This window comes from Stegostoma tigrinum, chromosome 28 (genome assembly GCF_030684315.1).
Source record: "Stegostoma tigrinum isolate sSteTig4 chromosome 28, sSteTig4.hap1, whole genome shotgun sequence".
Classification (NCBI taxonomy): domain Eukaryota; kingdom Metazoa; phylum Chordata; class Chondrichthyes; order Orectolobiformes; family Stegostomatidae; genus Stegostoma; species Stegostoma tigrinum.
The window spans coordinates 28,485,172-28,510,068 of record NC_081381.1 but is presented as its reverse complement, the minus strand read 5'-3'; the positions used below and the strand labels follow the sequence as shown (position 1 = coordinate 28,510,068).

The window sequence follows — 24,897 nt, the reverse complement described above, 5'->3', positions numbered from 1 at the left end:
GCACCAAAAATACTTATACTCAAAATACATTAGTGTTTCAGCAGTTTTGTTTTCAATTTCCTTACGGTGAAAAACGAGACAAATTATTAGAGGTCCTTAAGTCCACACCTCTAAATCAGAGGAAATTCTTAAGTTTCATGTTTAATGTATATGCTTACCTTTATACTGTGTCAGACTTGATTCAGAGCTAATATTCCTGATCTGAGTTGGAAGATTGACAGTTTGCGCCTTATGCCCAAGACTTCAGCATATAAAAAGTAGGGTGATATTTCAGCAGTGAACAGAGTATTACAGCGTTGGAGGGGCTATCTGCCCAATCAAGTGATGCAAATGATTCCACTGCACATTAGAACAGAGTTTCTCACAGAAGCCCTAACCAACTATTTTTTTCAGCCAACACAATTAAAGCAATTACTCATTATAGTCTGTGAGGCCTTCCTTCCTCAATGACCTATATAATGTATTCCCTCTTTCTCAAATAAACAGTTCAAGACATCCTAATACCCATTTTTCTAATCAACCAACTCAAGGATGTTATAAAAACATCTCTGGAGCTAGGAGGACTTGAACCCAGGCCTGCTGGTTCAGTGGTAGAGATACCATCTGTGCCGTAAGAGGGCCCCCTGACATACAAACACCTATTTTCTTAATCAACCTGTTCAGAGATGTTATCATACATCTCTGGAGCAGGTGGAACTTGAACTCAGGCCTCCCAGTTAAGGGGTAGGGACACTACCACTGCACTATTGGAAAGCCCCTAGATATCCTAACACCAAGTAATGGGGGAAACTCAATAAAAACAGAAAGAACTGCGGATGCTGTAAATCAGGAACAAAAACAAAGTTGCTGGAACAGTTAACGTTTTGGGTCTGATGATCCTTCCTCAGAACATATAATGGGAGAAACTCCTTTCAGCTGGAACCAATTATAGCACGTTTTGGCTAATAAATGGAAGATCAGCTGTTAATAATGAACAACACTTTATAACACCAAACATTGATACAATCAAACAGCAACATCTGTAACTCACTGTGTTGGAAAAAAGACACCAACACTAACACTAATGCACTAGACTGTACTCCTATTGAACTTATGATTTAAAAACTATTTGGGAAGCATTGTGAATTTAGTTGTTGTCCATATATTAACAGAGCATAATACTCATGAAACTGTTACAATCGCGATCTAAAGCTCAAAAAAACACAATTTCCATGTTACAGTAACATTTTATTCAGTGGTTTCAAAAACAACTCATAAAACAAATTAATATTTACTATTTAACGAATTTTCATGTATCAGTTTCAAGTATCAATGTTTTTGATGCAACTTCAATAAAATTACAGGAACGGGAAAGAAGACATGTAACTAACAAAAGATCAGTCACTCTGACCCTGTTTCCTGAAAAACAATGCTGAAACTTGGGCACATGATTAGAATCTCAGATATTCACACACCAGGCATTAAACCTGTTCACTCACTCATCCATTGCACATTTTAAGTTGGCTCTAAAATCCAGTCAAGGTTTTCAGGAGTTAAATACTAAACATCCATAACTTAAAATAATCAACAATCAAAATCCTCTATTCCTAGGGTACACTTGCAAGTTGCAACTGTTAACTTTTTCTGTATTGTTTGTATTTCAAGACATTTGTCAGTTGACACTCAAGATACATGCACCCATACCCCACAACTCCCTCACACAAACTTCAAAATTTCAATCAAAACAGTTAACAGCAACTATTTGAAATTAATGTAAATACTCATTCAGCAATCATCAATCAACCACTCCTCATGAATACCATCAACATGCAAAACTGCAAAAATGGGACTGTTAATTACACAGGGAGGAGATCAACATAATCATGGCACTAAAATAAAATTTGCCAATTTACTGTCCACTTCGGAGTGTTGGAACCGAAGATAATGCCCAAGGACAAAGGATGCAGTACAACCTCCATACACTGTGTGGAACCAGTGCCCATCCAGATGAAAAAGACAATTCAAGCAACATCTGGTGGCAGTGCCTCAGAATTACAGACAAGCCGTTTTGACAATATTTCACATCCTGTCACACAAAGGAACGTTAGGAACAATGGCTAAGGAAACAAACCAGAATGGTGGACAACTTAAGTTGTGTACAAGACTGAGGTCTTCTGTCCAGTGATTGAACACATGAAACTAGTCTCCAGCATTCATGTTCAAAGGGGAACCTGAGCAGGATGCAACATCCATGTTCTATTGTTAAATATCAACTAGTTCAAAAACACAACAAAAGCTCAAAGATTAAAGCACAGTTTTGGGAAACATTCAAGTTCAGCTTTTCTATTATTCATAACATACCACTTTCAACAGCTCCTCTATTAACTCCAAGCTCTGCAAGAACAAAAATACCTTTCGTCTCAAAAAAAAGTTCTGATTAATAGAAACAGTTCAATTATTTTTTTACAGCAATTAAACCAATTTCTTTTTTTAAAAATCTACTTCTGAAAGTGTCCATCGCTCTGCTTCTCGTAGTGAGAGTGTGTTACAAAAAATATACATTGTATGTACATGGGCATCAACTCTATCGGGATCCCTGATTAAAGTTGTACCCAACTTCTGTTCCGCTCTCCAAGACATCACTTTCTTCATTGCCGAAGATATCTATCGCCAAGCTCGGTTCAGGAGCTTCACTTGGGCAAGGCGCTTCGTGATCATGGTTGTAAAAATCAATCCGAAGAGGACACTGCTGATGAGCACATAGTCGTAATCATCTTTTAGAACGTCAAACTGCTTTGATGGGTAAACTCGAGTCTGGAAGATGTCCAGTCCATAGACAACAACCTACAACAGAAAGAAAAAAATCATCACATTGATTTCAACATTGCTAATTTGTGACATGCCCCTATCATAAATACAAATTGCTTTAGTATAACACTAATGTGAGATATGGAAAATCAGACCGTAATGCAGTTAAGCACAGGTTCCGATTGTCATGGCACAAGGGGCAGGTTGTTTTGATGGCCTGCTGCACCTCCTTGCCAAGATATTAAATGGCACTGGAGAGCAAACAGTGTGCGTTAGTACACTTGATTACTTACACAACCTGGGATAACTGCAGCTTATAATGACAGTAACTAAATTACATTGTGGTATGAAGCATGTGTGTCACAGTAATATGCATAATTATCATTTTTTTAACAACTTGGTGCCATAGGATGCTTGCCCCAATAGGATTCTCAACTGGTAAGAATGTTGTACATATTCTTCAAGTTTGATTGACTCATGTTTCTCAGGTTAGTGGTACTCTAAAAAGGGCTGTGCTGATTCTTGTTTAGTGAGCCTACAAAAAAGACAGCACATTTTAGAAAGTTAGAGTTCACAGACTGGCCGAGCACTGCTTCTTCTGGGAATTAGGACAAGGGAAGAGGTCAAACATATCCAGTGAAAATGTTCCTTCATCTTTTGTAAATTACGACCAAGCCATCAGCAATATAGTCTCTCACATTTAAATTCCATAAATGAACAGGAGCAGGGTAGTAAGTGCCAGGCAACAGAAATAAAGAATTTGAATATTGGATGAATGTAAAATAAAGCATCCTATTCATCTATGGATCATGACAGATGTAATTTATAAAAAAGTGAAGAGAATTTATTTCAATGAATATCATATTATCGATAATACCCTAGATTGCGATTTCACTTGACTGTAAATAAAAGGAAGAACTTAATGGGTTGAATGCATCCAAGTTGATTGATAAAAGACATTGTAAGATGAAAATGCAGTGCCCAGTGGTGGATTGCATTGTACACTGACCAAGCATGTGGACTCCAGACCAGAAGGAGCTGTATAAATTCCCCGCACTCTTGAAACAGACTGATTGTAGTTGATATACCACTCTGATCGGATTGGTAGTTCTGGAGCATACGGAATCAAGTTCTCTTCCCTGAAGATAATAAAGAAGAATTAATAAAAAGCTTTGTGATATTACAAAACAGTACAACAGTACTAACTAAACAGAAATCTAACTGCATCAGGAGAATTCTATTCTGCCTTTATCAAAAGTGATATACACCAACCACCAGAAACCGCATAAACACATTAGTGCCCAACTCAAGAAAGTAAGAGTTTATCATCTCACCGACTTTGCTCAGATGGAACCTCTGGACGTCGAGGATCCAGAAATGCTTTTGGCAAAGAAAGAATTCCTCCAGAGTGCAGACCAACTGAAAGATAGTGAAGCAGAGTCTGAGACTAATTGTAGAAAATGATAAGATAATTTAACCCAGATCTACTAGCAATAATCTTGATTTGTGGAATTTAGAATACAGAAAGGGGTCACTTCATCCATCATACTTATAAGTGGAACAAAAACAAAGTTGCTGGAAAACTCAGCAGGTCTGGCAGCATCTGTGAAGTAGAAAACATTTCAGGTCCGGTGACCCTTCCTCAGAATTGATGGTGGCTGGGAAAACGTCAGTTTATACACAGAAAATAGGGAGGTGGGTCGCGTAGGGAGTAAACGATAGGATAGAGCCCAAAGAGAGAGAAAGACAGTTGGACAGACAAAGGAGTTGCTACTGATCAGGCTGGGAGGGTGAATAGTTGTTAATGGGGACTGTTAGTGTCCCCATTAGGAACCCTGCAGCCCTCCGGACTCAATATTGAGTTCAATAATTTTAGGGCCTAAACCCTCTTATGTCACAGCCCCCAACTCCACACACCAAGCTTTGTTACCACATAGCCTGCTATTACACACCCCTTGTTCTTAGTGACTAACAGTGAATTACGTGAACAAGATGTTATTTTCAAGGTAACAGTTTTCATTGCTGAGAATAGTTGTCAATTATCTGGATTTAAGTTCAACCAGCTACGCTGGGATTTAAACCTATGCTCCGGCACCATTAGCCCGGACTTGTGGATTATTAGTCAAGTGACATTTCTGCATCACCCCCAAATTTCACTTACTCAACAAGTGACGGCTAGTGATCCCTTTGTCTGTGATCGTGGCCTCTACGAGACTGATGGCTGAAGGAAAGATGTAAGACTGTTGAAAGATCATGGGAGAGAAAGGACGATCAAGCGAGCTGAATGCTGTACTGTTATATTGCTCTGTTCCCTCGTATAGTTCCAAAACAGTCATTTCATTTCTTCGGGACTTGGTGTTCCAGTACTGGTACTAGTGGCGGCAAAGGAACAGAATTAGGATTGATGCATGTAGTCCAGACAGTGCATATAAGCTAAATTAGATTAAACGACAGCTAAGGAACAGTAAACATCAGGAAAAGTAGTTCCTTTGACCTTTTTGGAGCTGCGTCCAAGCCATTGATAGAACACCCGACACAACATTTTTATTGAGTGTGCAATGAGAAAAAAGATCACATGTCCCCCAACTTAGAATCTTGTGCCTGTAGTTGAGGCATTATAGAATGCAGCCCACACGAATTCTGGTTGGGGTGGGGTGGTTGATACTGCACACGTAGATGTAGAAATTCATTTTTTTCCAATTACCACAAAACCTAAATCTCAAATCAATAGATGACAAGTCTATGATTGTGAATAAGGGCAGCATCTTCACTGCATAATGTAATCACATTATTTAACTCCAAGTTTAAATGCTCAAATTCCTGATTCAATCTTTTACCCCTTCCAATTGATGAAAAATACAGGGGCTGTTAGATTAAAAGCTGAAAGAACAGTAAAGGAAACGAAACAGTTCTTAAAAACACAGAGGAAGGCCTAAGGTAGAGGAAATCAGACAAGGGGTCATTAGTCAGACAAGAATCCTGATGTCAGACCACTAAATGGTAATTTGGGTGAAATGAGAGCGTTTAAGCTAGGAACAATCATTTATTCAGGGGCACAGACACCCACTGATTTACCATTTACCGTATTCTAGATCCTTACCACCACCCAGTTTTCAGAGTGCACAACATAAACTGGTCCCCTTGCTTTCCGCTGCACAGATTCATGAATGATTCGTCCAGTCACCCCATCGATAAGGTAGACACAGATGAAGGTCCGTTCATGATGTGTATCAATGCTCTCGGTAACCACTGCCAGCAAGTTAGGATTCAGATACTGGAAAACAAGACTCAGCTGTTAGACAACACAGAAGACAGTCATGACAAATAGTCAGTTGTGTAGACAAAATTACAAAATCCAGATACACTTCCCAGTGAGTAGAGACTGCTGCTGCCTATATTTAAGGTCTTGATTTTCAACTGTTCAGTTGGTTACCTTAGGTTATCAGACACAATCCAGACTGATCCCAGACAAGCCACTATTTTGTGTGGGCTAACCCCAGGTTAGACTCTTAACCTGTAGGTGGCTCTTTACAGTAAATCAAAAGGCAGAGAAATGGATTTGTATCAAATTGCAGAGCGACACCTATTGTGCACTAATATGGTATGCATAAGCTAAGGTGTGTCATGGTCAATGGCATGTTTGAGCACCTTATTACCAAAAAAATACATTTAATGTTAAAATTAAAACACAAATTTTTCATTTAGAAATAATTAACATTTCTGTCGTTATACACTTGGGAGTTTGAAACATGAATATGACATGACCCTGCAGCCAGTACCTTATAGAGGACACTGCGATCTCCCATGACACGGCCCTGCGAGTGCACATGCTCATTCGAACGTTTTCCTTTCACAATCACTATTTTTTGTGTTTCTGTTGGAATCACCACTTCCCATATCTGCTCTGTCCTAAGGTCCTGCAGGAAAGGAAGTCACCATTAAACTGCTTGCTGATACAGCTTGTCCTCATTTTCTAAGACACCATTTCGAAAGACATAGAAACCTCAGGCTTCACTTCCACTGATGCCACAAAACCAAAAGTTAACCTGATCATTACACAGTGACTGAAGCATAATTTACCAGGCTCCCCAGCTGCTCGGAAATTCAAATCCTTCCCGAGCCAGTGTAAGAGATTAATTCTGCCAGTTTAAAAACATCAGGGAACAAGCAGAACAACACATCACTTTCACCAGAAAATGCTATGGCCCTGATAGTGCAAGTACATGGTAGCTGAGGTACATCACTACGTTACTTGACTCATAATACAAGCTACATTAGTGTACTTGTTATAGGAGCAGCATTAATGGACCAGAGGTCATTAGTCCACTGTTTACATATTGGATTCAATGGTATTTTGGTTATCCTACTGGACTAGTAATTCAGAGGCCTGAGCTAATAATCACAAAAAAGATGGCATCAATAAAAGTTACTGTGAAGCTGGTAGATTATTACAAAATCACAACAGGTTCAATCATTCAATGTTGGAAAAGACATACCCCAGCTGCAACTCCAGTTTCAAAACAATGAAGCTGACTTTTTTGAATAACTCACGACAGTCTCAATAGCCACTCATTAATACCCAAATCCTGAGAAAGTATTTCAAAAGTTTACCTTAGAGATTTAAGTCAATTTCATATGTATAAATTATGCTGTTTAATTTCCATTTATGGAAAGACATCCAACATATACCCATAACAATAACCAAAAATCACATTCCAGATCTTAAACTACCAATGAGAATGTCACAATCAAAATTCCATTTCCACAGAGTGCCTAAATTTAGCAATCATACTTATCCACATGTGCTGCACCTAAAGCAGAATTAAAATATGTTTGGACGGTAACACACATGAAGACAAAACATCAGAGATACTGCAAATCGTTTTGATACAGGTTTGTAAAACTGACCACACTACCTTGTGGAGACGGAATCCATTTAACTTCCCCAAAACAGGATCCACGAGGTAGAAAAAAATTACAGGTGCAGAATCCTGGAGCTGCTGCAGGATATTTCTACTGGAGGGAAAGACTGTCACCTGCATGATAATAAAACCACAAAGCTAGAGCTACTCTTTCTTACTAATTTGTAATGAGATAATGTTCAATACAAAACCAGCACATGATCACAGGAAAAACATAGGAGGTATGGCCAGGTAAAGAATCTCAACCAGTCAGTGTATTACTAGTCGACACAGCACCTAGGGAGGAAGATAATCAGTTCCTGCTTCCGATTATTTCACTCACAACAGTAAATGTGTGACATTGGGTGAAGTCAAGAATGTGTTCACTGTGGTGCCTTCGACAGTCAAGCAGCCAGCAAACACTCACTGTTAAGACACGTAAATAAAGTGAGTGCAGAACTTAATTTCAACAAGGAGTCAAAACAGAGATGAAAAGAAATTAAACAGCTCCCAAGCATTTCTCAAATTATATATAAAACACGCCCAGCAAGTGACAACTTGACTAATAATCTATTTCTGTGACACTTGAATAATTCGTATTGATATAGGGACTGTTCTGGCATTGAGACAGGATAACAATGCATCCAACAGATCTGAAATATGCCGCAAAAAAGGTAGATGCACAATCGAGCCGATTTGACCACTCATTGCCAAGAACACTAATTAGCACGAGAAAGAGGCCAAGCTTTTTCAATTCACATCAGTTCTCAAAATGAAATCTAGAATTACCTTGTGTTCATCGTCAATCAGGAGTAAGACCTTCGCATAATCTTGGTCTATAATTGGAAGCAGCAAAGACTGAAGAATAGGCCGGGTTAGGACTGGTGGGTTGATGTGGCTCCGCTTTCCAAAGATCGGATTGAAAACGTGAAGAGAACTCAGTCTAGTTTCCTGATTGAAGTGGGAAGAAATGGAGTTACTTAATCAAGGTCAATTGCAAGGTTACGAAAAGTAGTCTGTTTTTTTAAAATTGAAAACTTCACACCAAGTGAACACAGCAGGTAACTGGTCTGCCAATGGCGCTTTTGTCACATGTTAATCTAACACCCTTCAGGAGCACTGAACATCGCTCCAGTTCTTGTCTGCTCAATTGTGCATGGTGGGCACAGAAACAGTCAAAGAGAGTACAGCCTTTAGAAACACTGTCTTCCCTCACCAGTGAGAGCAGATCTCTCATGGTCCAAATTTCACTGACTGATTCCAAATTCAATAAAATACAGTTAGTCCTGCACTCCCTAAGCAGCAGCTGTCAGTACAGTACTGCTGATAGAGAACTGTAATGATGCATGGGCAGTGATGAGAGAACAGTGCATCATCAGAGCACCACTACTGAATGAATGCTTTATTATCAGATGACCAGTACAGATAGATCAGTGCACCATGAAAAATAAGGACCAAAAGAGCTACATGCCATCAGTGGGGCTGATTTTCAGGTTCAAGGCACTTCTGATCTTTCTGTCGAATGCACGACAATATTCAAAAAATGATCAGAATTGTTATTTTGCATGTCCTGACCAATATTTATCTCTCAATGTCACAGAAGTAAATTACCTGGTTATAACCTCTTTGCCTTTTGATGCAACATCACATCAAATTTATTGCCACATTTCCTAAATTAGAACAGTCACTATTCAATAAAAGCTACTTCATTAGCTGCAATTCATTTTGGGATGTCCTAAGTTTGTGAAATTGGCTACATAAATGAAAGGGCTTTTTTTAAAAAAAATAAATCATCTTTAACCTTTCGAAACGTACAAACCACGATAAATCATCTAAGATCAGAGGTGCCAACTACCATCTCAAATACAAAGATCCATAGATTTCAAAAGCAAGACATTATATGTTCAGTGAAAGCTTCAGGCATTGTACTTCAAGCTTCTTTAGCAATTTTACAACATTATGGTGTAATAATTAAATCTGAGCATGTGACATTACAGAAACAGACAGAATTTTGTGTTAAATGAAACCCTGACCAACACAGACCCCTACTCACGAATATGATCAGTGCCAGAACAGATATATGACAATTTCAGAAATCATAAAACCCTTGAAGCTGAAACTATGTTCTAATGATCAGATCACATGATGCACAAGTTCCATGAGCAGATTTATAGGTAGTGTTTGCAGCCTGACCTTGTCCTTAATAATCAGGGTACACTGTGGTGGGTGGGGGAAGTGAGCTGTCGTTCGTTGCACAGCCAATTTGAAGGAGGATCCTGGTTTCACATTCTCAAAGTACTGCTTCCACAAAATAGTCCCAGAGCTACTGTCAATCCCGAAAAGCTGTAAGAGAAAAAATTTGGCATTGAAAGCTATTGGACAGAGTGTTGAACGCCAAATGATATTACATATCATTCACGGAAGCATTTGACAATGTCAGAGACACAAATGTAAAATGAACTGTAAATGCTTGAAATGCAACAGGTTAGAACTTAAGGAACCAGAGATGTTGCCAGCTGCTCATGCCAAATATATAATAAAAGCAAATAATATTATTATAATATGCAGGCTTGATCTTTCAGTCTCCAGTTTTGTTTGTACTCTCAAACTCTCTGTTCAGTCCCTGGCTATTCTAGGATAATGTAAATCATTCTACAGCAAACTTTGTTTTAACTGGCACCTTATCACCAGCACTTTTAATAATCTGGCAAAAATTATATATCTCAAATACATCAATGTCTGAGTATTTGTGCTATAAATAAAGTATAACAGTGATGTTCATACCCTGCATTTCATTTCTATTACGTTTCTATCACATTGTAAGAATATCAACACATCTCCTAAAATAATAGTTTTTTTTGAGGGTTGTTGGTGTCTCCAAGTTTCATTTAAACGTATCTCTTAATTAACTGGAATATTTGATCAACTGGAAGATTCTGGTTCCATACCTGTCTGTGAATAAAATGTTTGCTGTACTGTGTTTAAAACTGAACTGACTCTCCTACTATAAATTCATTGGCAACACCTACATGAATTTCCAGTCAGTCAGTCATTCACCAAGCTTGCCCATATTGCCAATCAAAAGTCTGCAAGTCAGTTACTTATTTTTATTCAAATTTCGAAGATTCAGGGCCCTAAAATAAAGTGAGAAGATCATCGTGACACATTAGCTGGTGGAAAAGAGATGTCATCACAAGATCTATGGAGGTCAGAGTCAGATCAGTGTGAAAATTTAAGTATATGCAGCAGCCCAAGCCAACCAAGTAAAGCTTTCTGTAAGCTCTGAAAGAAGCCAGAAAATTACTTTAAATACCATGAACCCCATGCCAGGATATAAAGCTTATATTGCTTTAAGCAACCAGCCAATTGTGTGGAAACAAAGCCCAGCGAGATGCAGAATATTGGGCACTAAATGGGATACACAACATTGCCAATCCATGGCTCAGGACTATTACCTTTCCAGATGCTGTCACCATCACCATCATCTTCTGCAGGTTAAACTCATCCCGGGCCAGGTTCTCTATTGTTATTTCATTCTTTGAGTGGCTGCGAGGTTTTCGTGCATCATAGAACATTTTAAGCAGCTGGGAACTCCATGCTTGTAGAAGGATTAGCTGGGAGGACAGTCTCTTCATGAACATTGCCATTGGACCATCTATCAGAACACATAAAAGGGTCAGAAAATGGATAAGAAAAGCAAATTTCATCATATGTAACACACATATGGAGTGCGGTGTGTTAAGACGGTGGTCTTACATCACTCTGGGTTAACACCTCTGTAGTACTCATTAGTCTTCTTCAACTTAAACACCACCACCCACAACCATGCACATTCACAACTACTCCAAATCAAGAGATTCTAACATTCATAACAGGAGGCTTTGTGATCAGCTAACAATTAAAGCTGGGAAAATTTAAAATTTGAACTTTAACAAAGCAAATGTCTTGGAGTCTATTTCAGTCCTCAAACAACTCACATTACAAAAACAGATTTTCCACTTTAACGCATGTTCTGAAAGTGTTTGCATTTTCCAAAAGACAAGAGTATGGATTGAACATGTTACCTTGTGCAGCTGATTCCAATGCAGCATGAACAAAGAAAGCAACATTTAAGACTTGAACATTCAGCATAGCCTTCACCGCATCTATAACATTGCCACCTCATTGTTTATAACATAATTTCAAAGAAGCTTAACATCACACGTAAATAGGGTAGTGAAGCGGTGATTGGTATGCTTGCCTTTACTGGTCAGTGTATTCAGTATGGGAGTTAGGATGTCATGTTCTGGGTGTACAGGACATCAGTTCAGCTATTTTTGGTGAATTGTGTGCAATTCTGGTCTACCTCCTAAAGGAAAGAGGTTGTGAAACGACTTACAAGGATGTTGCCAGGGTTGGAGCTATAGGGAGAGGCTGAGTAGGCTGGGGCTATTTTCCCTGGAGCATCACAGGCTGAGGGTGACCTTACAGAGTTTTATAAAATCATGAGGGGCATGGATAGGGTAAACAGACAAGGTCTTTTGCCCAAGGTAGAGGAGCCCAAAACTACAAGGTTTAGGCTTAAGGCGAGAGGGGTATTATATAAAAGGGACCTAAAGGGTCCCTTTTCACGCTGAGGGTGGTGCGTATATAGTATGAGCTTCCAGGAAGAAGTGGTGGTTGGGGCGGTGGGCAGGTATGATTACCACACTTAAAAGACATCTGATAGTTATATGAATAGGAACAGTTTAGCGGGATGTGGGCCAAATGCTGGCAAACGGGATTAGATTCATATAGCCTTGCTGGTCGCCATGGACGAGTTGGACTGAAGGATCTGTTTCCATACTGTTTATCTCTATGACTCTATTAGGCAGAGATGACTCTTGAATTGTAAGAAAATGTCCAGCAATTTTAACTTCTGTTCTTCTAATCAGAGGGTGTAAATTTAACTTTTAACCAGAACAGAGTCCTGCTACCAATGGAACCAAATTACGGTAACAATCTTGGTATGGGATTGCAGTTTTAAAGAATATTGATGCAACTATAATTACATTGTGCAATGAGATATCGGCACTACACAACGTGCTGCATCCTCTCATCCACCATCAATAGAGGCCATGATAGGTACAGCTGCCAGGCCATTGAATGAATAAATGGGATTGAATCTCAGCGTTGTTACAAAGCAGAATGAGCTAATTTGGCCCATTCTGCCACTTCCCTGCCTTTCATGCCATAATCTTGCCCTCTCCCATAATATTGCAATCGGTGAGTTGAAAAACAATATAATCCCCCTTAGAATGCCTCAAGTAAACAAGCCCTCATTAAGTTTCAAGCAGATCATAACTACTCGCTGCAAAAAGATTTTCCTCATGTGACTTTTGCTTCATTTACACATTACTTTAAAATCTATGCCCTCTCAATCATTTTCCAAGTGGGAATAGTTTCTATTTACTCTGTCCAGACCTCTCATCAATTTGAATATTTGGAGCTGATGTCTTCTTAATCATCTCTTCTCCAAGGAGAAGGGCTCCAGCATCTGTAATTTATTTTCACAACTGAATTGCTTCAACCTTGGAATCATTCTAGTAAACTCTTCTGCACTCTATCAATTATCTTCACATCCTTCTTAAGGAATGGTGCCAAGAACTTGACACAGTTGAGGCCAAACTCATGTTTTATACAAGTTCAACATATTGTACGCTTCATTAATTGCTCACACAACCTGTCCCACCTCCTTCAATAACATACGTGCATGCATCTGGGTCTCTCTATTCCTGCACATTCTCGAAAGCAGTTTCTGCTGTCTTTCTATCTATTTTCTATCAAAAATGTATCACCTCTCATCTCTACACATTAAACTTTGTCTGCCACCTACTCACTTGTCAAAGCCCTTTTAAACTTCTACATTATCCTTCTTAAAAATGACAAAGCTTCCAAATTCTGTATTTTCTGCAAATTTTGAATTTGTGCCCTTAAATGAAGGTCTAGTTGATAAATATATTTCATAAAAACAATGATCCCAACACCGTCCACCCTCCCATCCAAAATCAATGCATTAACTATTACTCTGCTTCCCCTCACTCAGTGAATTTTATACCCATGTTGCGACTATCCTTTTCATTCCATGAGTTCTAACTTTGCTCTCAAATCAATTACATCGTACAGTATCAATTGTCTTCTCTAAGTCCACCTACAGTGCATTTATAGCATTTCCCTGATCATTCCTCTCTACTACCATATCAAAAAAACTCCGTTAATTTGCTTATGAAACATGATTTTCCTTTATGAAATCCATGGTGGGTGTCGTTAATTAAACATACATTTGTCCACGTGACTTAATTACACCCTGAATTACTGTTTTTCTGGAAGATTCGCAACCAAAGTTAAACTGGTCTGTGGTTGCCTGCTAAAATCAAATGTAAAATGATAAGTCAAAGTCTCAAACTTGTACGACAGAGAACTATTACTGACAGTGTGCTGCACTACACAACCAATGCTACACCCAAAACTGATTGATGATTAATGAAACCAGATCACACTTTGCTGATCACAGGAAAGTGTTCCAGCCTGCAGCCAACTGATTTAATACAAACTGTGGCTAAGAAACTTAATTCCACTCAAACCCCAAATCTGAGTCTTGCACAATGGAGGAAGGAATTGCCATGTGACCCGGAAATATGGAGTCAGCTTTTTTCATTTAAGGATTTATCCAAAAATCCCAGTTTTCAATTTCTAGAATTATGATCACATCTGTAACCAAGATAGCACAACACAACGTTATTAGTCCTCAGCCATAATTAATCAGAATGGCAAGCAATGATTTTAAAATCTATTTTTTTTTTGAGATGACAACTTAATAAATTCCCATTCCTCTTTGTACATTAAGTGACAATGAACTAAAACAGATAAAGCTGTTACTATCAAGGATCAGGGTTTCCCTTCATTTCAATTTTTATAAACTGCAAGAGTGATACACAAGTACTCTTTATTCTTGCCTTTTAAATTAGTAACAATTGGATTCATTGGCATTAAACAATACCTGCTTTCTTCCCAAATTCACCCTCCAGTTCTGCCTGTGTTCCTGTCAGAGGCAAATCAACCATTTCCATGGTAACAACTTGTGCTAACGCCTCTTCCCGTGTCCAAATAATCCGACCTGTAAAAATAGTGGATGATGCTGAGAGCGATTCTACAATCCAAAGATTTAATCACATGCAGCCATTCACTGTGATGACTCACAGCTTAGTTGCTGTACAGAAGATGGATGTAGGATGGCTTGACATGAGGAATTACTTCCTCTTTCCAACTGTTTTTGCCCTTCCTCACTTGAAATTCCACTCCACAGTGGAACCTGCTTTCACCAACTCTCAGGGAGACACACCTGAGCAGTTCACCATCAATTCAGACTTTCCTTCAGTGGCAAAGCCAGGGTTTTGTTGTGCATCTTTCTGAAACAGTACAGGTCAAGTTAGAACTCAGCGCATGGATGGATGGAGATGAAAGAAATTCCACATTATGTCTCACCACCTCTCAAATTCATTCAAGGGGAAATCACCATATCACTTTTCTCAACTTTAAAAGAATCTTGTTTCAATTCAAAGTGGCACCAGAAATGAAGGCATTTCTATGTATGCCAGCCTCCAAGAATTGGCAGAAATGCAATGCTGATGACACAGTCACAATTCATGGATCGTGGCGTATGACGCAAATATGGCCCTTCTGCATCAGAGCTGATGGCCATCATAGGAAGTTAATGACAAGAAGCAGGAGTGAAGATTTTTGAGATTCCTTACAAATGGGATAAATTGAGTTATTCAACTTAAATCCAAACATGCAGAAATGCATGTCATTCTGTTAGCTTGTCTATAAAATCATGAGGGGTATAGACAGGGTGGATAGCAAAAAGCTTTTTCCCCCCAGAGTGGGGGACTCAACTACTAGGGGTCATGAGTTCAAAGTGAGAGGAGGAAAGTTTAAGGGAGATATGCGTGGAAAGTTCTTTACACAGAGGGTGGTGGGCGCCCGGAACGTGTTGCCAGCGGAGGTGGTAGACACGGACACGTTAGCGTCTTTTAAGATATATTTGGACAGGTACGTGGATGGGCAGGGAGCAAATGGACACAGACCGTTAGAAAATAGATTACAGGTTAGACAGAGGATCTTGATCGGTGCAGGCTTGGGGGGCCGAAGGTCCTGTTCCTGTGCTGTAGGTTTCTTTGTTTCTTGTTTGTACTGTTTTCATTTATTTACTGTGATACTGAAATATGGCAGCGTCATACATCATTGGAGTAACTGTAACAGCCGTTGAAAATATTTTAACATGAGAGAGGCTAAAGATTTAAATCAATATAAAACATGTGAAGGTTTGGAATTTACTCAATAACACACTATTAATTCCTTACAACAATGCAATATTGCCACTGTCATTCATACCAAGAAAGCAGCTCAACATCCAATAAAATTTTGGGCAACTATATTGGTTGACCTTAAAAGACAAGATTCTGCATAGGCTCATCACGCACCTGGTTGCTGGATGAAAATCAATGCATGGTCAAGGGTCTGAACCAGTGCGCGATAGCCAACAGAATCATCTTTCTTCAGAAATGCATGAATATAGAGCTGAGGGAAGAGGAGGTAAACATGTGAAATACCCGACCGAAGAACACAAAGGAAGATCAATAGTATTTTTGTCAACATGCTAGAGGTGTCCCTTCCACTTCATTTATTTCATACACAAGGATACTGTAAAAGAAAACTGACTAGCTGTAAAGTGTGTGACTGCAACCAAGTTCCAACTGTATGACTTGGCAGCAATTCAATAATTGTTATTGTTGTGGCTGCCTTATTCGTTCAGTCATATATATGTAAGCCCCATTTTGACTCTGTACTTACATGCAACCAGTGCAGTGAAGATGAGATGTGGCTGATCCCAGCCTCCTCTACGCAACACTATCATTACCCAATGTCACCTCATCTCACACAATATCCTTCCTGGTACCCTTGTGTTCTTGCTCAGAAACCAACACCACACCCAGGCTCTTCTTGACCCCTTGCCTTGCAACTATCCAAAAATCTTGCAATCTCTACTCATGTCCATCCCTCAAGTCAATGGTCCAATCACAACCTCACCTGTTCAGGTTGGCCACAGTTTGGATCCAGGTTAAAGTTCATAGCTGTGTCCAACAGCCGTCTGCCATTCTCTGCCGAATACAGATTCACACCAAAAGCCTGAAAGACATAATGAAACAAGCAGTCCAAAAACAGCAGTCCTGTTGTAGAAACAAAAGAAACAGGACGTCTGAAGGCTTCAGCAATCATGTCTGCATCAATATTCCAAGCAAGCATTCTGATTCTAAAACTATCAACCAAGAATCCAAGAAGAACTCCTGTGATCTTCTTTGAATAAAACCATGAGGTTTTTTTGATTCAGTTGTGGAGGACAGATGGGGCGCTCAGTTTAACATTACATTCAAAGGACATCACTGAAAATACTGCACTTGCTTGGGTCAGCACGGGAGTGTTAGAGAGATTATGTGATCAATCTCTGGAATAGAGCTTGAACTAAGAACATTTGGACTCAGAGCCAAGAGTGTGACTGCTGATACCTTTGCTACACGTTTACACACTTGTGTATTGGGACAAATTAGCTTGATTTTCTAATCCAAGGTCAATAAGTCTGTACAGATGTGTCATTCTCTGCAATCAGATCCTAACAAACTCCAAATGTAAAAGAACCGTCAGAATTAACTGGTTATTGGGATCATTTGGTTACAAAAAATAATGTTTGAAATACCGGCCATTCTATGCATAACTTATGCTTGTGTTAATTTGAACAAGACTGTGGCATTAGCAGAATAAGAATGCATTACAAGGTGTAACATCCCCGCTCTTTTCAAATGATGCATTATCTGAGTACCCTGTCCAGCACTAGGGTGGCTGATAGTCTATGACTTGTTAAAGGTCTTAATTAAATTATGCTTTCCAATGTTACCTTTGTTTTCTAATGTATTTCAGTTCTACTACATGCACCTGTCATTTTTAAACTCTCATTCATTTCACTTAATTCTGAAATCTCTTGGGTTAGGTGAGACTGTTGTCTTTAACATTTTGCAGCTCAGCCTTCAAGGCAAATTTCATCTGAAAATGTTTACTGGCATACAGTAGGGCAAGGACAGCATAAAGTTCTCGCTACATGGCGCTGAACATTCCCAGCACAGATATAGCAGAAGTTTCAATAACAAGTAAAAACCAGCCCACAATACAAAATGCGTTTCACTTCAGGTTGAAGGTCTTTACCGTTTTGTTTTTGGCTGTCATTACAGCTGCCACCACTTTGTCACCAGTTGTAGCAAAGGAAACTAACACAGCCTGAAAAAAGAGAGAGACTCAATTAGGCTGAAAGAACAAAACTCAGTGAAAATTCAGAAAGAAACTGACGCAGAAATTACTACGTCGTCTGACTGGTCCTAAGATGCAAATCCAAATACCTCATGCCTCCCTATCTTTACAATAAAAGTGCTATTGCCAGTGCTCCCTAACTCTCAGCTATTTCTTTCAGTGTAAAGCAAAATTCAGAAAACATACATGACATTAAAATTCTTCAACGCAAATTCCATAAACATATTAATACTTTAAACTTCCCAGAATGGGTTCCACTTGATTTTGATTTATTTTATTTATTTGATTTTAAAGTGTCCTAGCAGGAGAAATTTGTTCTCTTCAATGTTTTGGGGTCAGCTAAACAAAGTGCAAAGTGATGAGGCCCAGCTGGTAACCATTTCCCATTACTGTACACGCCAGGCTTCAAAACAAAGATTAAAGATAATCAGGGATCAAACAACATTTGTCAAAGAGCAATTTAATGCAATAAAGCAAGCAGTTACTAGACTTGTACCACACGGTCTTTTTGATATCTATGTATTTATATCAGCAGTTATCCTACGTCGAGTATTCAGCATTCAACGATCATTCATTTCTCACCTGTACAAAGTCACGTAGTAAACTTACTACACCATCATGCAGCTGTAATAATGCATAATGGGACTCCGACAACTGAAGGCAGAACTGAGCAGACGACGCCACCAACGGAGATGACTGGGTTGTTAAAATCTTTCCCTCAAACTTCTCGGCTAGTTCCAGCTCTAGAGACTACGAGGTAGAAATAGAAGGAAACAGATGATGCAGTGAAGACGAAAGCAACAGAAAAAGAGTTAACGCCTCCCAAATTAAATATTAAAATTATTTTTGTTCCCACATTATGTAACCATAAATACTTCAGCAATTAAGCACCACTGCTGAAAGATGTGACTCACACAGGCAAAAACACTTAACTCTCAGACCAACAGGCACATTTGTGAAAATGTTACCAGTACTTCAATTAAAATTACAATTACAATCTGCCCTGGAAACTTGCAATTTTCAAGCATAACATTAGTTAGCAAGACTCCCTAGCCAGTGGGTGGAAGTTCTCATCCTTGGCAGCTGTGGGAGATAATAAATGGAGGCAAGTCTCTCCCTCAAAAAGGGGAAAGAAACTTCTCAAGGACACAACCAGTAAAGCAAATTCATACCTCAAGAACACCACCAATGGCCTGAGGTCAGGCACCCACCCATTTGAGAACAACAAAAATCAATAAACTCAAAGACAGAAAGGAAAGCAAAATAAAACAAAAAAGATGATCACAAGATTGAAGTAATTTGCATTACACAGGCTCGACACATCCGATTTGGGGGTGAACTGGAACGGGAGACCCGCCGAGTGATATTCCGTCCTCACCTGTAGAACAACCTGCTCGGGTTCATGTTCAGACACCAATGGCAATATCCAAAGAGAGTGAGATTCCCTGTCTATGCATGTCAAGATCCCATCTGCAACAATTCCACAGAGGTCCTGCAAACGTCGGATCCAGGGAGCTGACAGAGTCACCTGAACAGGGAAAAATGGAAATTTGGCAACATTCGCTTGCTACTCTGCACAATGGTTCAACACAGCAGGCTAATGACTCATCACCTTTGCAACATGCTCAGTTCTTCAGTTTAATAGTGAGACAAATGCAGACAGCTTGTTTTCTCCCTGCTTTGTTGTTACTCCCAAGTGACTTCCGAACTGTGATCCAAAGAGGAGTAATGTGTAATGCGGGGCGGGGGGAGGGGGTGGCCATAAGAGGACAGTAGAATGGCAGCATATGAATTGGTCCTCAGGATGAATAATACAGCATAGTGAGTCAACTTGTGACAAGGACATGGGTTCAAATTCCACCATAGCAGGTGGTGCAATGTGAATTCAATCAGACATACCTGGAATTAAAAGCTAACCTATTGGCAACCATCTAACCATTGTCAATTGTTGAAAAAGCCCACTTGATTCACAAACATCCTTTAGAAGAAATCCATTATCCTTGCCCAGTGTATCTTACATGTGACTCCAGATAATAATAAATATGGTTGTTTTTTTAACTGGCCTCTCAAGCCACTCAGTTCAAAAGACAATTAATGGTGGGCAATAAACTAGCCAGGATTGTCTCTCCTGACATCTATTTAACTATTTAACTACATTGAAAATCTGCATTATGGATGCAGTGTGGGGCAAGTTGGAGACTGTGGTCCTGTGACACAATCAAATTTTCTTCAACCCTCTCCTCCAAACATACAAATGTGAAAAGTGGCCATTTGGACAAAATACCAATGGGCTATTGTACTCTAGCAAGGAGTCAATACAATCACAAAGGAAAAAGAGCTGAAATGAACAGAGATGAACGAAAGCAACATTAAACCATAATTGAATGTAATTATAGGTATTTAACGTTTCAGCAATCAAAGACAGCTTGCATCCTGTAACAGAGACTTGCAATCAGATCGCCACCTAGGAATCAGATCTAACGAGAACGCAAGTCAGTGCTCACAAAAAGTAACCGCATTATTCCATCAACAGCCTCTCCTTGTTCTCTACACTTTCTCTTATTACCTTCCTTCAATTCAAATTCTCACATCTCTATTGTATTCATTAAAAACCAAAAGAACTTCAGATGCTGTAAATCAGGAACAAAAAGTTGCTGGAAAAGCTCAGCAGGTCTGGCAGCATCAGTGAAGGAAAAAACTGAATTACCATTTCAGGTCCGGTGAAGCTTCCTCAGAAATCCCCAGTTCTGAGAAAGGGTCACCGGACCCAAAATGTTAACTGTTTTTCCCTTCACAGATCCTGCCAGACCTGCTGAGCTTTTACAGCAACTTTGTTTTTGTTCTATTGCATGCAAACCTTACTTCCAAAAGCTAACCCACCTGTTCAATGATTTTTCCATCCTCAATGTCATACCGAATGATGACAAGATGAGAGCCAGCAACCATCCCTACTAAATACACTGCGCCACTTCCTGACGAGTACAGGAGCTGATATTGGATCTTTTCACTGAAAGTTTAAACACACAGAGATACATTACACAACGGCCCACACAATCAATGGTTCTGCCCATCCTTAAACATTCAAGTATGAATCTTACTGTGAAATCCACTACCACTTCACAACAAAAAGCTGTTTAGAAACCTTCAATTCCCACAGATTCTTTTGGCTAGGTTTAGCAATGAAGGCATCAAGGGAGGCAAGTTATGTTTCAAGTCACGAGGAGAGCAATCAAATGACATTTTCCTTACTCTAATACAGACAACATCTACCCTTACCAGGGAGCCCTGATTCAAAAGCAGTGCATCGCAAAGAATCTAGGGCACAAACATTAAAATAAAACTATTTTACACTGGTTCATTTCAAATTGGGGTTACATAGCAAGTATAGATGCTGGGGACATCTCACCTATAAACCAGGAAGCGTAATACAAGATCTTGAATCACCGTTCAAGGCTACTTGTGACTCTGCACCAGCAAAAATACCAATTGTTGGGAAATGCACCCATCATGAGCATGAGTGAGGCAGTGGGCTTCTACAAAGCTTTGTCAGTAACCTTGTCTCTCCAAGACTTAGTAAATATTATGTAAAGTCTGATTATATCATGCATAAAATAGCCAAACATTATATTAGACGTCAGTTCAAAAGCAATTTCTTTACCTTTCTGGTAAAGCTTCACTCCATTTCTGATGACCATTCGAGAGATAATGGAGGGAAATGGACGCTTTCTTCAGAATGGCAATGTACTTCACTCCTTCAGCAAAGCCAATAAGAGAACCTGTCTGCAAACTGAAACAAACTTTTAAAAAATCAGACAAGCAGTAACAGTTACATCTATAATCCCTCCAACATACATCAACAGCATGTGATAAGAGTGGAAGAGACTCTTGGCAGCCATGTGATGAAAATATTGGAGTCTCTACCATCGCCATCCGACATCCAAATTTAGGATCCAAATGAGCTGTAAGAGCACCACTGCCCAAAAAAAAACCTCTCTCTTTAATAAAATTCAATCATAATTTGCCAATGTATTAGATGTAAATTGCTAAAGTTCCATGAAATAGATTCCAATCAATCTCTCAATTCTTTTTTTTAAAAAAAGGAGTAGTTTCACTTTGATGCAATGAATTAATTTAGTTTGAAGGTCACCGAACTAATTTTAGCCATCAATCTTACCAGCCTTGTTAGTAAATTTGATTGTGAAAGCAAAATTAATGTTTCTTGCCCTAATGTTTCTGCTGCAGGTTTAAAGTGGTTAGTCTGAAAGGTTACCAATCAGAATTCTCCAAATGATCTGGCACTTCATAGGAGCAATATAGAAGCAGATTTTTTTTGCCCTTGACTCCAGTTTCTCCCCTCCACAACAGGCTCAGTAATAAAGGTCTTCTTCTGGTCAAATAATCAGCCACAGTTCCAGCAGACAATATTGCCACAAGGGTATCATTGGCAAGGCTGGTGCAACCTTGACATTTTTTTCACATACCAAGATTCCAACAAGATTCACTGAATAGTATTGATTTAAAAGGTATTGATTTAACTCACTGTCCTCTTCATCTATACTGAGCCATTCAGGCTGCCTGAGGAGGGACAGAACTCAGCCCTTCCTGCTCCATTTAGTACAACGTTGTACTGGATAAAGTCTAAGGAAGGGGCCATGTTAAAGCATCTCTATAAATGATGGTTTTAATCAATATTTCAGCAGATCAAGGACTTGGGCAATATTCAATATTAAACTTCTCTTATTATGGTAGCACTTAGCTAGAATCCATTGCATGATTACTATAATGCATAAGTGAAGCAATAACAATGAAAATGTAAGAAACAATGTGACCTCAAGCTGCAAGAAAATCCCTCATTGAGATTCTGTTCTTGTAATTACGCTCATCCATTCTTTGGTGTCAATGCTCTAACAGCCACAGAGTTCTCACCTTCCAGTCTCAAGCAAGATCTCCCAGTTCAAGCCACCAATGTTTGTATCCCATGAGCGCAACAATCGCCCTCCTCCTGACACAGTCAGTACATCTATGAAAAAGCAAAATCAGTAAATTTTCTTGAACCCACGAAAATCTCTAATGTGAATTCACAAAACAGTTAAGATTTGGTGTAATGCTTTAAAAGAAATGAGCCAACTCTTACTTTTGAGAGTGATCCTACTTTTACTACTTTTAAACCCATCTTAGTCCCATTCTCTACTTTTTTTGTCAATCATCAGTTTTCCATTTTCCTCAGTCGAAGTCAATAGCATCAAATTAATGACGTAGTTGCAGAAACAATTGATTCTGTGCAAAGCTGAATAACATTATGTTGTAATCTGCTTCCATGGACATATTAAAACTAGCAGGTTCAAAGATTATCAAGCCAGGGAAAGGTTAGAGAGTTGATCGTGAGCTTTACACGTTGGATGAAATAATAATCTGCCAATCTAAACCAAGATTGTCCGCAGATCCTAGAGAAAGCAACACGTACAGCGCAAATTTGATAGAACAAAATGAACCACACCCACCCTGCCCATGGAACAACATCAGATCCACATTCCCCTCAGGACCTTCTTTATCCACCTGACGCCAGACTGCAAATCAAAACAAAAACAACAATGTTGAGGTTAGTGACAGTTCATAATCTACCCACAGCAGAATTGGTTACTACAATGTTAACTGAACAACACTCACTGATCTCCCCATTTCTTAAGTTGAGAGAAGCAATCACGTTATTCTCTGTAGTAACCATGAGTTTCCTTGCATTCTGTGTAGGTGTATCAAAATATGCAAACCGAGGCTTCCCAACATATTGACGTCGCCTTTAAAAGTTAAAATAGAAGTAATGTAGCAGCATACATTTGACTATTGCAGATAGTAACTGTAACAACATTAATTCAAAAAGTCAAAATAGAAAATAATATTCAAACCACCACACCTGTGCTATCTCTTTGAAACCAGCAATCCATTTAGTCACTGTCCTACTCTTTCCCCGTAGACATTCAATTTTGAAGATTACTCATTCCATTCCATCTTGAAAGTTACTGATGAAGGTTCTTCCAGCACTTTTTCATGCTGAACATTTTAGGTGATAATTCACTGTTTTAAAAATGTCAGTTACTATATCTTAAGTGCGTGTATTGTGTTTATCAACCCCCCGTTAGTAATAACCAGTTGCATGTGTTTACTCTTCAAATCGCTCTGTTCCAGCACACACTTAAAGTTGTACAATTTGACTTATGTTGCTTCTTTGTATTCCTCTTTTCCAAATTAAGACTGAACTCAAACTTTATCGAATTCCAGTCAATTGATAGGATTTTCAATGAATTTGCATTTGTCATGGATTCCGCCTTTTGCTCAACACGGGTTTGGGATTTAGAGGGAGGCAGCAGCACAGGCCATCTGTTTCCGCCTCCACCCCAAGTACCTGGAACAAACAAAACTTGTCGCTCCCCCCCGCTCCTCAGGTCATTCCAAAACCCAGTTTCCAAGGGGAAGGGCGAGCTTCGGCCCCAGGGTAACAACCACAACATTCTCATTTATAACACAACCCTTCAAGGAGCAGTGGCTTCTCCTCCGAAGGACTCACCAGTCGAACTTCCCGACTTGATCCTCGTAAATCGCCGCTGAAAACTCAAAGAGAGCGAAAAGAAGCCAAATCTCACAGAGGACCACCATCACTGCTCGGTCCTCCAATATCCCAGAATGTACAGAGAGAACGGTCCTCCAAAATCCCAGCATGCTCGCAAAAGTTTGGTCCTCCAACATCCCAGAAAACGCGATTTCCCGCTCAGCAGGTTTTTATGTGCGGACACGGTTGTGCAGCTTTAAGCACTATTCAGAAGTTGTTTTACAAGGA

General features: G+C 39.3%; 1 protein-coding gene across 2 annotated transcripts; it reads right to left on the bottom strand.

Annotated features, from left to right (window-relative positions):
- Positions 1–1,206: 1,206 nt before the first annotated feature.
- emc1 (ER membrane protein complex subunit 1) lies at positions 1,207–24,795 on the bottom strand. Of its 2 annotated transcripts, XM_048561326.2 has the most exons (22): positions 24,628–24,795; positions 23,733–23,860; positions 23,567–23,632; positions 22,992–23,085; positions 21,724–21,852; positions 20,946–21,072; positions 19,444–19,593; positions 18,648–18,815; positions 17,964–18,035; positions 16,797–16,895; positions 16,190–16,286; positions 14,707–14,823; positions 11,144–11,343; positions 9,882–10,031; positions 8,478–8,639; positions 7,704–7,823; positions 6,567–6,704; positions 5,888–6,061; positions 4,949–5,159; positions 4,122–4,206; positions 3,797–3,926; positions 1,207–2,823 (listed from the first exon to the last, which is right to left on the bottom strand). In XM_048561326.2, exons 1-22 carry the CDS (start codon positions 24,777–24,779, stop codon positions 2,644–2,646), a joined length of 2,949 nt encoding a protein of 982 aa, XP_048417283.1. In that variant the 5' UTR covers positions 24,780–24,795; the 3' UTR covers positions 1,207–2,643. The 2 variants fall into 2 exon arrangements, with proteins under 2 accessions (XP_048417283.1, XP_059511568.1); XM_059655585.1 differs by lacking the exon at positions 7,704–7,823.
- Between the last annotated feature and the right edge of the window lie 102 nt (positions 24,796–24,897).

What these genes read in the sequence shown, in the direction of transcription:
- emc1 (XM_048561326.2), bottom strand. Translation starts at nt 24,779, where the DNA reads ATGCTGGGATTTTGGAGGACCGTTCTCTCTGTACATTCTGGGATATTG. An exon ending in AGTGAAGCTTTACCAGAAAG is followed by an intron (nt 21,073 to 21,723) that starts GTAAAGAAATTG and finishes TTAAACTTTCAG; the next exon opens with TGAAAAGATCCAATATCAGC. An exon ending in TACTACGTGACTTTGTACAG is followed by an intron (nt 18,036 to 18,647) that starts GTGAGAAATGAA and finishes CTCTTTTTTCAG; the next exon opens with GCTGTGTTAGTTTCCTTTGC.